General features: G+C 39.3%; 1 protein-coding gene and 1 pseudogene across 2 annotated transcripts; one reads left to right on the top strand and one right to left on the bottom strand.

Annotated features, from left to right (window-relative positions):
* Positions 1-481: 481 nt before the first annotated feature.
* Positions 482-5,265, top strand: LOC146960028 (immunoglobulin lambda-1 light chain-like; annotated as a pseudogene). Its single transcript, XR_015035539.1, has 6 exons — positions 482-639; positions 1,268-1,615; positions 2,227-2,271; positions 3,816-4,115; positions 4,248-4,322; positions 4,821-5,265. The product of XR_015035539.1 is annotated as an immunoglobulin lambda-1 light chain-like (transcript).
* Positions 5,266-11,381: 6,116 nt separating this feature from the next.
* LOC146960027 (immunoglobulin lambda-1 light chain-like) lies at positions 11,382-16,389 on the bottom strand. Its single transcript, XM_085772688.1, has 6 exons — positions 16,226-16,389; positions 15,806-16,133; positions 15,136-15,185; positions 13,243-13,542; positions 13,036-13,110; positions 11,382-11,619 (listed from the first exon to the last, which is right to left on the bottom strand). The coding sequence occupies exons 1-6, from the start codon at positions 16,266-16,268 to the stop codon at positions 11,456-11,458; spliced, it is 960 nt and encodes a 319-aa protein (XP_085628814.1). The 5' UTR covers positions 16,269-16,389; the 3' UTR covers positions 11,382-11,455.
* Positions 16,390-16,787: the final 398 nt, after the last annotated feature.

The following is a 16,787-nucleotide window of genomic DNA, read 5'->3' as shown; positions in this document are numbered from 1 at the left end:
TCTTCATTTGAAAAATTAACCTGTATATTCTGATAATTTGATAATTAAAACATCAATGAGACTCTTAAAGTTGATTCATTTGTGGATACCAAGACATTTAGTTGATTTTAGTCTCTGTATCTTTAATGGTGAGATGGATATAAACTGTGTTACTTTGATTTCTGGTGGAAAGAAATTCAATTTGTTTCATTGATATGATAATTTGTTGCATTTGAACCAAGTCTCCACTTTCTCCAGCTCCATGTTTTGGACAGGAGCAAGTTGGTGTCATCAGCAAACAGGAACGCATTCACAAAAAATAATTGACATACAATATATATATAAGAAACTATTTCCACTTTAATGTTGCATGAAATGATCATTTTCTCTGATCCACTCACCAGAGTTCATCACTTTTCTTTCCCCTTGTAAAAACCTCCCACTCAGAGGAAAACCACACAACATCCTGTGTGAGCCAAGGGGGCTGATGGGAGCTTTGAGGAGCCGTTACAAACCACGTGGCCTCGTCTCAGCTCACAGCTCGTCCTTGTTTGTCCTCGGCTGCATCAGAGCTCCACTTCTCCCCAGGTTCACCAGAGGAAACACCACAGCACAAAATGCTTTTCCTCCCAGCTGCTGCTCTGTGCTGTCTGTGTTCAGGTGAGTGTTTCCACACAACCAGGAGCCAACACACTCAACCTGTCACTAATGTAGTGTATTATACACCTTAACTTTCTTGCGTAAAAATCTTGTATTGTCTTATGTTCTTCTTTGTGTGTGTGCTTTCTCTGAACTGAAGGAATGTGAACTGATGCTCTGCTTCATGGGTTCCATATCCCTCCTAGAAGCAATTTGGTCTGTTGGAAAGTTGATGATTGTTTTGTTTAGCCTAAAGGCTGAAACCTTAGGTCAAGGGCATCTTCTTCTGTTGACCTATGGTAACCCAAAAGTTATCGATTTGGTCAAGAGGTTAAATGCCAGAAAGTAAATGATCCAGATCAAGGTTGTCTTTGTTGATTAGTTGCATTCCTTAGTTTGGAGAAGGTGGAGTGTTTGGAGTTAGAAACATATATAAGGTCAGAGCTTTGGGCCAGTAGAGAGAGATCTCATTTTGGACCAGAGATGCTCCAGGATTCAGCATTTTTGTACGCTGATCTTTGTTAATAAACTTCTTTTTTGAATACAAGCGAAGACGTGTCAGCGGTGAACCCTTCTTTTCATCAACACATCAATATACCACACTAACACTCACACACTCACCTTCATCTACCTGTCTGTGTCTCTACAGCGCTGGTTACCATGGCAGCAGAGGTGCTGATTCAGGACCAGTTATCATTGACCAGGAGAGTTGGTGAAACTGTCTCATTCAGCTGTGGACGAACTGACCGGTGTGATGACTCTTTTATATACTGGTACCAGAAGAAAGAGACAGAAACATTCCAAGTGATTCTTGATATTAATAGAGGTAGTGGCAAAATAGACCGAGAATACTCACGCCATCCTCAGAAAGATGATTTTACATCTGTTAAGAAACAGAACGGCTGGGGGTTGGAGATAAAGAAAGTTAAATTCTCTCATTCAGCCTCCTACTACTGCTCCTGTTGGAAGAGAGATCCCCCACAGTGAGAAAAGATCCGTGCCGCCTGTACAAAAACCTCCAGATGAACACAAGTCAAACAGTGGTAGTGACAGGAAGAGAGCAGTCGACCACAGACCACGTTCACATGTTTCACCTGCAGCTCAGACGCCTTTTCAAGACTTTTCTATGATATTGATTCATGTTTTCATCAGATATTTCAGCAGGTTTCCTGTTGTTCCCCACAGTGACGACAAAGAAGAAACACACAAGCTCAACGACAAAACAAGATGAAGACAAAACAAGAAAAACTACTAAAACAATAAGAGGTCTGGAGCTCTCCGGATGTTTGACCATAAACCAAAGTATTGGACAAAGTGAAATGTGACCTGATGGTGGCGCCAGATGAAGATTCAGAGGTTCAGCAAAGTGAGCAGCTTCATCCTGAGGGGAACATGAACGTCTGAACCAGTTTCAATGGGAATATTTGTTGAGATATTTGAGTGTGAACAAAAAGGAAAAACAACAAGAGACCATGTCATGTTGATATGAACATTAGAGAAACACATGATGGAGCTGAAACATGATCCTGGTTCATAATGTGTCGCCTCAGCTGACACATTCAGCAGCAGCAGGTTTTTGTATTAGTCTTTCTCACTGTGGAGACTCAGGCTGGTACTACCCCTTTGGCTCTGGGACTAAACTGTTTGTAACAGGTAAGAACAAACTTCTTCTTTTTTCCTTCAGTTGTTTTGTTGAAGAAGTTGAAAATGTGTTTGAAGTCAGAAATTCAAAGAAATATTCATTTTAACAAAAATAAACAACTTTAGGAGAAATAGATGAATCTATTAAAATATTACACATATTGGATGATATTTAAAAATTAATAAAGTAGACTCAACTTAATGAGAAGGAAATATAAGTATTCTGGATATAGGCTACAATTAACGTTGATTTATAGGTTTATAATTATGTTACCTTAACAGCACAGTTAATTTATAAAATGTTAAAACTGTTCATCTAATCAAAAATAAATATATTTTATACAACAGAGAATGTAACTAAATTTTACTGTTGTTTTAATTTAGGCTCAAAACAAAAATATAGTAGTAAAATAAATGTTATATGAAATCAGTCAAAATTAATATGAAAGTATGTAAATAGTATCTGTCTGTCTGTTTTTTCGATTTATTTATCTAATATGAAACGAAAATGAAAAAACATGAACATTTGGTTACTCCTGTATATTCTTGATCTGTCATTATTTAGATGATAATAAATATTTTGATCTGCTAGAATGAGACACTTGAAACAATGTATGAAAAAAGTCCATGCACACTTTATTGTTGTCAGAAAATATCAATTTAAACAGGCTGATGTTCATAGGAATATTTTTAATAGAACTGCTATGATGATTTACGGTATATCAAACAGTTAATTTTTTAAAATTAGCGCTATTCTTGAAACTAAATAAATATACGTATATAATAATGTGATGATATATCATGAAGATGATTTAGATAATGTGAAGATAAAATCATTTTCCATCTCTGTCTTTCTTGATGTTGACTCCTCTCTGATGAAATAGTCCATGATACATGATGTGTAAATGCTACAATGCTGAATCATTATGACGAATATAGCAAACATAAAATGTTTGGTTAGTTCTGTATATTCTTTATCTATCACAATTTAAATAATAATAGCCTTAATATTTTTGATCTGTTAGAATCACAGATTGAAAACATACTCAATTTAACACACTTTAATATTTAATTAATATGTTGTCAGAAAATATGATTTTAGGTTGATTTTAATATTAATGGAACATAATATCATTTCTATGATAATATGTTTCTTTGATACTATACAGTTGTTTGATGTTGCTGTGTTTGTATTATTATAGCCTACCTAAAACTAAATTAATATATGATAAAATGTGAGGATAAAATATAAGAAAGACAATTAAAATGATATAAAGATTTTAAATCATTTTTCCATCTCTGCCTTTCTTGAAGTTGACTCCTCTGTGATGAAACAGTGAACACGTCCATGATACATGATGTGTTGCTGCAGCTCAGTAACTCTATGTACAGGTGAACCAGTGTGTGTGTGGACCTCTGTGCTGTATTGATGAGTAGTTGAGTGATCAGAGTCCATGTATTTTCCAGGATCAGACTGAAAGCAGTGCAGTGCTGGAAGCTGCTGTTGACTGTGTGAATGTGTGTCTGTGCTGCTTGTTGCTGCTGTCAAACTTCAGCTGAGCAGGTGGTGAAGCCCGTGGTGAGCGTGTACCCAGCAGCAGCCAGAGCCCACCTGGAGGGGAAGAGCTCCCTGCTGTGTGTGGCCTCAGCCATGTCTCCTCCTCTGGTCCAGTTCTCCTGGAAAAGACACAAGGAGGACGGTGAGCCTTCCCCTGCTGATGGAGAGCAGCTGGAGCTCACAGAGTCGGGACGCTCCGCCGCCATCTTGCTGGTGGACCGGCCAGAGGACGCCACGTATAAATACCGCTGCTACGTGAAGCACGAGGGGGGCACGGTGGAGGCCCAAACACTACAAGGTGATGAAGGCTCGGTGACTGTGTTGAGCAGTGATTCAGCTTCATGTGGAGACGCTGTCACAGAGAGCAGAGCAGCAGAGCTCACACATTTCTCACTACAACTCCAAACATCCCACTCCTTTTCTGTTTCAGAGCTTCCAGCTCCAGCAGCTCCCTGTCCTCCAGAGAGAGAGTCAGCACGCCTGGCAGCTCTGCACCAAGCTGACTGTAAGATCACCTGCTGCCTCTCTGCAGGGACAGCTCCACTGCTCTGCTGCACTTAGGGCCCAATATCAGTCTGTTCACTTTCTGCTCATCACTGAGGGACTCAAACATACACTCCCTGATTGTGTTAGAGTGTCCAACAGCACAACAAAGCCCAGTCACAGAGCTTTCACTGCACCATCTGACTAACAACACCTGTTGGGGGCGCTGTACTCAATGTCTCCACTCATTCATATTTCTATACATGAAGAATTAATCTAATGAGTGAGTGAGGTCAAAGGTCACAAAAACAAAAAACTCAGTGAGTCCAACTTCAAACTGTGTGTTTTTCTCTCAGTGATGCTGCAGTGGTTTGAATTGTCAGCACCACTTGACAGCAGAAGGTGATGAAGGCTTGGTGACTGTGTTGAGCAGTGATTCAGCTTCATGTGGAGACTCTGTCACAGAGAGCAGAGCAGCAGAGCACTGACTGATTTCTTGTTGACTCCTTTTCTGTTGCAGTGCTTCTTCCCCTGGATCCTCTCCAGCCTCAGTGCAGGGTGAAGCTGCTCTGTCTGCTCTACACAGTGCTGATAGTGAAGAGTCTGCTGTACTGCTGTGGACTCTCTCTGCTGATGAGCCTCACAAACAAGGGACCGTCCACCAGCTGCACACGTGCTGACTGACTGTTTTCTGCTCCACTTTACTCTCCATCACATCTCATCACTTCATCTCATTTATCTCTTTCGTCAAAGATTCAAGTCTGATGTGTCTCTTCATTTTCAGATTTTACTATTAGCCTAAAAAATTAACCCCTTGAAACCCACTGGCCTATGGGTCCCATTGCTTTTAATGCATGCTGGGCCCTAAGACATTAAGGGGTTAAACACATATACATTTGTATTTTTACTTGGTAAAGTTGCATTTGTCGTGTTGTATTATGATGTTGTATTTTATATTTTCCACTTTTACTCATGATTTGTTATAACAGAATTTTATATTTAATTTCATCTCTTTAATTTCTCTTCTTTCTTTCTTTCTTTCTTTCTTTCTTTCTTTCTTTCTTTCTTTCTTTCTTTCTTTCTTTCTTTCTTTCTTTCTATCTTTCTTTCTTTCTTTCTTTCAGTGTTATTGTTTAATTTCAATATCATGTGATTTTGTTTTTTATTCTGTATTTCAATAAATCATCAAATAAAACTGTATTGATATTGATCAATTTTCATTACATTACATATTTTCAATGCAGTGCTTCATTTTACACCTGATATGTGACACTTTTGAAACTGTCCAATTCTTTTCAATCAGAGCCAGTCAAAACAAATCCTTTTATTATACGCATATTTTTACACTCAGTCGGTGTTGAAAACTCTCATGGTCTCAGGTCAAACACTTACAATTTGGAGTAGAATTTTCATTGAACCTAGAAATAATTTGATTCATTGGCAAAATGTGACAGGTAAAATATAAAAAGCAATTCAAATTTGGATAATTTACAGATTAATGAACATTTAAGTGTAAATTGCTTCATAATAGTAAAGAATTGCCTTGGGTGTCAATAGTCAAAAAATTTGGTGACCTAATTATGAACACAATTATCAAGAATAATTACTGATGATTTTGATTCCTAAAAATATACGTACAGCTAATGTTCATTTATATACTTATATATAATATTGACTATAGGTGTGACATCACCTAAACCCAGAAAATTTTAATATTGAATATGATTAAATTTAATATCATAATCTTTTCAAATTGTTGGTTTAAATATTTCTACTTTGTTGCCTTTGACTGTGAGTCTTTCCCAATTTAACATCCACCAACACCTCAGTCAAAATGTCTTCAGTTTGTAGTTTGTCTCTTGTGAACTCTCTAAAGACTAAAAACACTGGACGAATTAGAGTCAGATAATAAAATGGGACCTGAGCAGATTGAGGAGCCTCGATGTGACATTTACCTTGATTATTAAACATCTTTAACACATTTCTCAGTCAGTGCTGATGACACTGATGTTTACACACACAAATAAAACAGCAGGTGAGTTACTTCAACATCAGGTTAAGTTGGAAATATCAATTTGAAACTTTACTGATACAAATATATAAGTAAATACAATATACATAGGTGACATTATCTACAAGCTGCTAAATGTTGTGTAACATTACAAAGATCCTTCCTGCATTGACTCTTTATCAGAGTGTGTGTTTGTAGCTGTCGTTGTGTTGTTGAGGTGAAAAGCCACAGCTCACGTTGTGGAGGCTGCAGAGCAGAAAGCCACACGGTTCGTCTGCTGCGGGAAAGGAAGTGTTGATTGGTTCTCAGAAGTTTTTCAGTCCGTCCTAATAACTAGTGAGAACAGATTCATATCTGCTGCTCTACACACTCATGAACACACTCATCTCTGTGGTTTGTCTATTAGTGACACTTGTTTCCACTGAGCCCTCCACCCACACAGAGTTCATCTGAGCTCACAGACCCACAAACACCACCCACCTGGAGCTCTGGTCCAGCTCATGTTGTCATGGGGATGTGGAGTTTTAGCAGCCGAAGGTCACGTTACATTTGACCCCTGCAACAAAGAGCTGCTACACAACTGGTGCAGGTTGTTTGTCAGGAGCCTCCAACAGGACACAGAGGAGAGTTTTCTGATGTGACGTCTCTACAAGTTGATCAAAGAAAACTTTCAGTCTTGTTTAGTTGCTGCTGAAGTAAATTTACAGTCATTTTGTATCATTTTCAACACATTTTAAAATTAATTTTTGGGATTGAAACATGTCAGATGTATGTGAATATCTAACTGAATTCATTTAATGTCTTTAAAAACATCATTAAATGTTGTTGTCTGTACAGGGCCGGTTTTAGCTATGGGCAATATGGGCGACCGCCCAGGGCGCAATCTTTGTGAGGGCGCACGAGCGCTCTCCAAAAAAAAAAGAAAAAACAAAACTCGCCGTCAAGTTAGTGGAGTGGTCGCTGGGGCGCCCCTATGTCACGTCAACTTGCTGCTGAGAGTCATAGGCCTACTACAGGTTGTGTGTGTGTCAGGAGAGGCAAGGGGGGGGGGTCAACTTGCGACTGCTGAGGTCTCACGTCGGATGCTCCGCCGGCCCAGAGGGCTCTCATGCGGGGAAAGAAAGGAGGGTTAAGAGCTAAACTCCTCGCCCTGAAGTTGGCTTCATTTTGGTAATGTTGCTATCGGGATGCCCAGCAATATTCCTCTTCTTCCTCTTCAATGTCCGGTCTCTGGTAAACAACATGAATGAACTGCTACAGGATCACGTTGTTAAAAGGATCCTGGACTGTCATGATGTTTCTAATGAGCAGCATGGTTTAACAGCAACGTCACGCTGTTTCCAAAACCACACCGACTTCAGCAGAGAAGTGAGTTTAAGCACATTTTTACTTTAGCCTACAGATGGAACAGTGGTTCATGTCATTACTTTATATTCAAAATATCATCATGTTGCTGGCCCTACGCTCACAAACAAAAACTATTTTAAATTGTGTATTTTTTTTAGAGGTTCAGAGGCTGTAGTCAAGCTGCTCAGTTTTAATATAATTATATTATAATTCATTAATATAATTAAAGCCTATAATTTTATGTGATTGGCTATTTTTAAAAAATCATTTAAATATGGCTGGATGATCAATAACAAATTAAACTGTGGTTTGACAAATTCAAACACATTTATTGATGATTTAATTTAAAGGAACCACGGTAGCCTATAAGATCATGTGTAAGATCAAATTCAGTGTTAAAGGCGCTCAGGCAGGTGATTTTGAAATACGCTAAAAGTAATCCAGAAAGTACTATTAGTATTACTTGTGTAATGTATTACAGATTACAGATTTTGGGACATGTAATCAGTAATCTGTAGGGGAATACATTTTAAAAGAAACCCCCCCAACACTGATTATAATATATTCTTGTGTTTGTTCGTTGGTGGGGGCTTTTTTGTGTGTGTGTGGGGGGGGGGGGGGCACCAAGGGATGGTTTCGCCCAGGGCGTAAAACTAGCCAGGACCGCCTCTGTGTCTGTATATTGTTACATTATCAGTTTCCTGTAAATACTGTCCTGAGTTTACATTTGTGTTCATTAAAAGTAAATCATGTTATTCATTTAATCTGTGTATTTCGAATGGCTCATAAATGATTTCATGTTTCTGGTTTTGAAATTTGCTGTTTTATTGGTGTGTGTAACATCAGTGTCATCAGCGTAGAGTTGTACGTCCACAGTGTAAAAGTTGATAAAGATGCTTCATGTTTACGTTTAATGATAAAAAACACAAAAATCTGATTAATTTTGGCAGATCCTCTCCCATGGAGTAGAGTCAGTTTTACAGCATTAAAACATGAAATAAATCAGACTCCATTGGTTGTTAAATCTCCTCCACTGCTTCCCTGTGTGTTGAGTGGCTTGAATAAAAACACAGCAACAACACATCTCTGTGCAGTTACTGTAACACTTCAGTGTGGAATTAGCTTCTACTGAATGTTGACATTATTACTTTGAGACAGTCCTAATCAGCGCAGGAATTTCACGAGGGCCATGGCCCTAGTGCCTGTCCGATTTGGCCTTGTGCCCTTGAAAAAAATATCTGCCCTAAGGCCACAGTGGCCTTGATGCCCCACCCGCACTGCCCCGGTTGATTTTGCGGTTTTCTCCTTTGCCTCTTTCCTATCAACACGGCTTTGACACCTGCGTCTTTGAAGAAAGAACAATGCGTATTTTAATGCCATTCTGGCAGCATCATCACGGGGTGGGTTTGATTCGAGCCTGGCATAAACCGCTCGGGCGGGCTATAACAACAGTTTGATGACCAATCTATCACCGGCCAACCAGGTGACTTCATCAAACACCCCCCACTCGCCGAACCAATCATGTGGCTGGAAAAGAGCCAAGCCACAACATGTCAACACGTGCTAAGTGTTTGGGCTGCTACAGCCATAGATATATATAAGAACTAGATGACTCACCCGCAGCTGTTTCCCAATGACAAAGCGTAGCCAGTACGGCGGCCATCTTGGGACGGGCAACTCTCTCCCTCAGAGCATTAAGCCTCTGCTGCATGTTCTGCTATAATGACCACAACTTGCTCAGTTTTTGTCCGATTTCAAAACGGTTTGATTTTTATGAACGTTTATGCAGTTATGATGCAGCATATTTAGAATCACGGATAATTTTAATAATGTATTTTTTTTTTGTAAAAGTAACATTATAGTGACATTATGCAAATAGTTAAAGTAATAGCTACATACTGATTTATTTTTCACAGAGTTATGAATCGTTTTTTTAGTGCAGATGACTGGATCACCTATCTACTGCACTGTAACTGCAGCCAGAGTCAGAGACAGTTGCCCGTTCTCATATGGCCGACTGTGAGCTACGCCTGCGTGTAGTCAGATCCACCCCCTTGGCTACAGCTGTGCACGTCAGCAGAGGAACACCGCCGGTAAAAAATAGAAAAAATAAAAAAAGAGTTTTGCCTCGGAAGAAAATGTGAAGGAGTCAAGGAGAACTCAGATGGCTGACCGTGAAAAGATGCGTGGTGCATCATTAACTCTGAAGTAGGCTAACGCTAAACTTTCACAATGGAGACGCCAGACAGACAGCTGGAGCGGACCGACGTCCGGCCGCGTTCACACAACAAACGGACGCGGTCACGGTGCGGCCGCTCTGCTGCTGCTGCTGCTGCTCAGCCCAGAGCGACTGTTGTGTTCACACCATAGACTGTAAAAAACACACCGCACTCCGGCGTAAAGTTCAACTGTGCCGACCTGAACACTGCCCAGACCCAGGCAAGCTACTACACTAACATGTGTTTTATTTATATGATGTTGTATAATGTTCATCATTACATCTGTCATGTTTAATTTTCGACAGGAAAAAAAAAATTCACAAAATAACCTTCTGATAACTTAAAATATCACTTGTGACAATAAGGGAATATTTAAGCTTGACCAAAATAGTGATTTGAGTTATATCGTGATATAAATTGATGTCGACTGATATGAAAAAAATTATCGTGATAGGATTTTTTCTCATATCGCCCAGTGCAATAGTAAACAAGTAAGATAGGAATTTCAAAACATAGCTGCATAGGACTGGACCCTTGTGCAAAAAATTAAATGCATAAATTAATTTAAAGTACAAAATTTCTGGTTTGCTTGAGCCCGTTTTATGTATTAATTTAACAGATACCGGTAGTTAGTAAATTCATTAAAGGCATGGATTTAAAATCATTGTTTTATATTATGGCCTTGCTGCCCTGGCTTTTGGCCTTTGTGCCCTCAAAAAATTGACAACATGAAAGGCCAAGTGGCCCTGCCCCTAAAATGACGAAATTCCAGGCCTGGTCCTAATTAATCCTGAAAAAATGACCCAGTTATTTTCTCAGGTAAAAAACACAACAGAAACCTGCTGCATTTGAACGCATCATCAGGTTTGTGTTGGCTCATGTTCTGTCACATGTGAGTGTCGCCTCATGACTCTTAGAACTGGGTTCATGGTTCAGTAAAACTAAGACAGACACAATTTCTCTGTTTTTATTTCAAACATGTGGAAAAATGCTGTTTTAAAAAGCTGCAAGTGTCAATAAATCTTAACATTAAAACTGAGACTGTTTACAATTATTTTATATTAAAATTAAATTTGATTAAGTAAGAACAAAGTTTTAATCAAAAGCAAACACTCCAATTTATTGATATATTGAGAATTTTACAGTGAATGAATTTGACAACAGTCACACTCTGCAGACAATATTAAAAAGAAACATTAGAAAGTAAAATAAACAATAAACAAAATGATATATACCAGAAAAATAATGATTCAGTGAAGTTGATATATAAGTATAGTATTGAATATTGATATATAAGTCACAATCAAAAGTGGATAAAGAACAATAAAGAGATTCAATTTAACAAATGGAAATATTTGTATTATATCTGTAGCTGCAGATCAGTGATAGGCTCTCTGAACCTGATCTCATAACACCTGTATCTACTTAAGCATGAATATAAAAAAAATAAAATAAAAAACATGTAATAAATTTCTAACGTGTGAATAAAGAGACACGTTAGACTTGAATCTGTGATGAAAGAGATAAATGAGATGAAGTGATGAGATGTGATGGAGAGTAAAGTGGAGCAGAAAACAGTCAGTCAGCACGTGTGCAGCTGGTGGACGGTCCCTTGTTTGTGAGGCTCATCAGCAGAGAGAGTCCACAGCAGTACAGCAGACTCTTCACTATCAGCACTGTGTAGAGCAGACAGAGCAGCTTCACCCTGCACTGAGGCTGGAGAGGATCCAGGGGAAGAAGCACTGCAACAGAAAAGGAGTCAACAAGAAATCAGTCAGTGCTCTGCTGCTCTGCTCTCTGTGACAGAGTCTCCACATGAAGCTGAATCACTGCTCAACACAGTCACCAAGCCTTCATCACCTTCTGCTGTCAAGTGGTGCTGACAATTCAAACCACTGAAAGAAAAACACACAGTTTGAAGTTGGACTCACTGATGTTTTTGTTTCTGTGACCTTTGACCTCACACACTCATTAGATTCATTCTTCATGTATAGACTGATTCGGCGACGTCACCGGAAATCGAACGGCCGCCATTACTGCGGTGACAACTCACAGTCAGGCAGCTGTTGGCTCTGTGCGCGAAGCGGGCATTTGAATGCAAGTGGACCTTTTCTCTTCCCTTTCTCTTCTGCGAACATGTCCAGGAAGGCTGGGAGGACATGTGCCGTCCTCGACTGCTCTAATATCAGCAAAACACAGCCCCTTACTTCAGGAGGAGTGTCCGTGTTTAGACCGTAACGTTACGTACAGCGTGTCAGCAGCAGCAGCAGCAGCAGCAGCCGCCAGCGATGCAGTCACAGCTGACCTGTACAACCTGGCTACCCTCCCTTCTCACCGTTACCTTCACATCGTGTGGACAGTCTGTGAATGTCTCACTGATCCCTTCAATATGATGTGATCATGGTCGTCTAAAAGCCGGTGTAAAATATGTCCGACCCATCCGGAGCTCAGGTAATTTTGACCATAAATCAGAGACCTGTAATTGACGTTTTTTCTGATCATCGGAGGCCAGCTGGTCAATAAAATATTCTTGAATATCTAAAACAAAGCAAAAGTTGTTGTTGTTTTTATAATCTTATTCATGTAGCCTGTCCACATGATTAAATATCCCGCTGCTGGCTTGCTAACGTCAGCACGCATAACGTACCGGTATGTTATATCGTTTATGATACAGTCTCTTATCTCCCTGTTACTCTAATCTTTCCTGCTAATCGCTCAAACAAATGATTAATTACTAAATGAATATTGGTATTCATGTAAGATACCTTAATCAGTTACTGGGGGGCACTAAACATCACAAATGCAGCCTATTTATGATGCTGTCATAGAGAATCAGTTTACTATGACTGACACATGTCACCGCAGCAATGGCGCCGCCGCAAGATGGCGGCATACACAAAACGTTCTCCGAATTCGTCTATAGAAATATGAATGAGTGGAGACATTGAGTCCAGCGCCCCCAACAGGTGTTGTTAGTCAGATGGTGCAGTGAAAGCTCTGTGACTGGGCTTTGTTGTGCTGTTGGACACTCTAACACAATCAGGGAGTGTATGTTTGAGTCCCTCAGTGATGAGCAGAAAGTGAACAGACTGATATTGGGCCCTAAGTGCAGCAGAGCAGTGGAGCTGTCCCTGCAGAGAGGCAGCAGGTGATCTTACAGTCAGCTTGGTGCAGAGCTGCCAGGCGTGCTGACTCTCTCTCTGGAGGACAGGGAGCTGCTGGAGCTGGAAGCTCTGAAACAGAAAAGGAGTGGGATGTTTGGAGTTGTAGTGAGAAATGTGTGAGCTCTGCTGCTCTGCTCTCTGTGACAGCGTCTCCACATGAAGCTGAATCACTGCTCAACACAGTCACCGAGCCTTCATCACCTTGTAGTGTTTGGGCCTCCACCGTGCCCCCCTCGTGCTTCACGTAGCAGCGGTATTTATACGTGGCGTCCTCTGGCCGGTCCACCAGCAAGATGGCGGCGGAGCGTCCCGACTCTGTGAGCTCCAGCTGCTCTCCATCAGCAGGGGAAGGCTCACCGTCCTCCTTGTGTCTTTTCCAGGAGAACTGGACCAGAGGAGGAGACATGGCTGAGGCCACACACAGCAGGGAGCTCTTCCCCTCCAGGTGGGCTCTGGCTGCTGCTGGGTACACGCTCACCACGGGCTTCACCACCTGCTCAGCTGAAGTTTGACAGCAGCAACAAGCAGCACAGACACACATTCACACAGTCAACAGCAGCTTCCAGCACTGCACTGCTTTCAGTCTGATCCTGGAAAATACATGGACTCTGATCACTCAACTACTCATCAATACAGCACAGAGGTCCACACACACACTGGTTCACCTGTACATAGAGTTACTGAGCTGCAGCATCTACACATCATGTATCATGGACGTGTTCACTGTTTCATCACAGAGGAGTCAACCTCAAGACAGACAGAGATGGAAAAATGATTTAAAATCTTTATAGTATTTTTATTGTTTTTCTTATATTTTATCCTCACATTTTATCATGAAATTTATTTAGTTTTAGGTAGGCTATAATAATACAAACACAGCAACAACAACAACAACAACAACTGTAAGATACACAGTATCAAAGAAACATATTATCATAGAAATGATATTATGTTCCATTAATATTAAAATCAACCTAAAATCATATTTTCTGACAACATATTAATTAAATATTAAAGTGTGCATGTGTTTTTCTTAAATTGAGTATGTTTTCAGTGTGTGATTCTAACAGATCAAAAATATTTAGGCTATTATTATCTAAATTATGATAGATAAAGAATACAGAACTAACCAAACATTTTATGTTTGCTATATTCGTCATAATCATATGATTCAGCATTGTAGCATTTACACATCATGTATCATGGACTATTTCATCAGTCAACATCAAGAAAGACAGAGATGGAAAATGATTTTATCTTCACATTATCTAAATCATCTTCATGATATATCATCACATTATTATATACGTATATTTATTTAGTTTCAAGAATAATGTTAATTTAAAAAAATAAACAGTTTGATATACCGTAAATCATCATAGCAATTATATTTTAAAAATTCCTATGAACATCAGCCTGTTTAAATTGATATTTTCTGACAACAATAAAATATTGAAAAAGTGTGCATGGATTTTTTCATACATTGTTTCAAGTGTCTCATTTCAGCAGATCAAAATATTTATTATCTAAATAATGACAGATCAAGAATATGCAGGATTAACAAATGTTCATTTGTTTTAATTTTCATTTCATATTAGATATAAAGAGAAAAAACAGACAGACTAAAATATTTATACTTTATACTACTTACATACTTTTATATTAATTTTGACTGATTTCATATAACATTTATTTTACTACTATATTTTGTTTTGAGCCTAAATTAAAACAACAGTAACATTTAGTTACATTCTCTGTTGTATAAAATATATTTATTTTTGATTAGGCTAGATGAACAGTTTTAACATTTTATAAATCAACTGTGCTGTTGGTAACATTATTATAAACGTATAAATCAACGTTAATTGTATATCCAGAATAATTATATTTCCATCTATTAATTAAGTTGAGTCTACTTTATTAATTTTTAAATATCATCCAATAAGTGTAATGTTTTAATAGATTCATCTAGGCCTATTTCTCCTAAAGTTTTTTATTTTTGTTAAAATGAATATTTCTTTGAATTTCTGACTTCAAACACATTTTCAATTTCTTCAACAAAACAACTGAAGGAAAATAGAAGTTTGTTCTTACCTGTTACAAACAGTTTAGTCCCAGAGCCAAAGATGAGGTGGGACCACCAGCTCCCACAGTGAGAAAGACTAATACAAAAACCTGCTGCTGCTGAATGTGTCAGCTGAGGCGACACATTATGAACCAGGATCATGTTTCAGCTCCATCATGTGTTTCTCTAATGTTCATATCAACATGACATGGTCTCTTGATGTTTTTCCTTTTTGTTCACACTCAAATATCTCAACAAATATTCCCATTGAAACTGGTTCAGACGTTCATGTTCCCCTCAGGATGAAGCTGCTCACTTTGCTGAACCTCTGAATCTTCATCTGGCGCCACCATCAGGTCACATTTCACTTTGTCCAATACTTTGGTTTATGGTCAAACATCCGGAGAGCTCCAGACCTCTTATTGTTTTAGTAGTTGTTCTTGTTTTGTCTTCATCTTGTTTTGTCGTTGAGCTTGTGTGTTTCTTCTTTGTCGTCACTGTGGGGAACAACAGGAAACCTGCTGAAATATCTGATGAAAACATGAATCAATATCATAGAAAAGTCTTGAAAAGGCGTCTGAGCTGCAGGTGAAACATGTGAACGTGGTCTGTGGTCGACTGCTCTCTTCCTGTCACTACCACTGTTTGACTTGTGTTCATCTGGAGGTTTTTGTACAGGCGGCACGGATCTTTTCTCACTGTGAGGGATCACTCTTCAGACAGGAGCAGTAGTAGGAGGCTGAATGAGAGGGTTTAACTTTCTTTATCTCCAACTCCCAGCCGTTCTTTTTAACAGATGTGAAATCATCTTTCTGAGGATGGTCGTAACCTGAGGATATGGTGCCATCATCTCTATCAATTTCAAGAATCAGTCTGAATGTTTCCGTCTCTTTCTTCTGGTACCAGAGTACATAATCACTGTCACACTGGTCAGTTCCTCCACAGCTGAATGAGACAGTATCATCAACTCTCCTGGTCAATGATAACTGGTCCTGAATCAGCACCTCTGCTGCCATGGTAACCAGCGCTGTAGAGACACAGACAGGTAGATGAAGGTGAGTGTGTGAGTGTTAGTGACAGGTTGAGTGTGTTGGCTCCTGGTTGTGTGGAAACACTCACCTGAACACAGACAGCACAGAGCAGCAGCTGGGAGGAAAAGCATTTTGTGCTGTGGTGTTTCCTCTGGTGAACCTGGGGAGAAGTGGAGCTCTGATGCAGCCGAGGACAAACAAGGACGAGCTGTGAGCTGAGACGAGGCCACGTGGTTTGTAACGGCTCCTCAAAGCTCCCATCAGCCCCCTTGGCTCACACAGGATGTTGTGTGGTTTTCCTCTGAGTGGGAGGTTTTCAGAAAAAGGAACGTGACAAACTCTGTGGATCAGAAAATGATCATTTCATGGCAGCAACATTAAAGTGGAAACAACTCTTTTATTTATATTGTATATAAATTATTTCGTGAATGTGTTTGACATTCAACATAAAGTCCTGTTTGCTGATGACACCAACTTGCTCCTGTCCAAAACATGGGAATGGAGAAAGTGGAGACTTGGTTCAAATGCAACAAATTATCACTCAACATAAATAACACAAATTACATTGAATTTAATTATATCAGAAATCAAAGTAACACAGTTTTTATCCATCTCACCATTAAAGATACAGAGACTAAAATCAACAAAAT

The sequence above is a fragment of the Trachurus japonicus genome, unplaced genomic scaffold (genome assembly GCF_045865225.1).
Source record: "Trachurus japonicus isolate A0001 unplaced genomic scaffold, Traja_1.0 AP030757.1".
Taxonomy (NCBI): Eukaryota; Metazoa; Chordata; class Actinopteri; order Carangiformes; family Carangidae; genus Trachurus; species Trachurus japonicus.
Note: the sequence above shows the minus strand (reverse complement) of the source record. Positions and strands in the feature narration are given on the sequence as shown.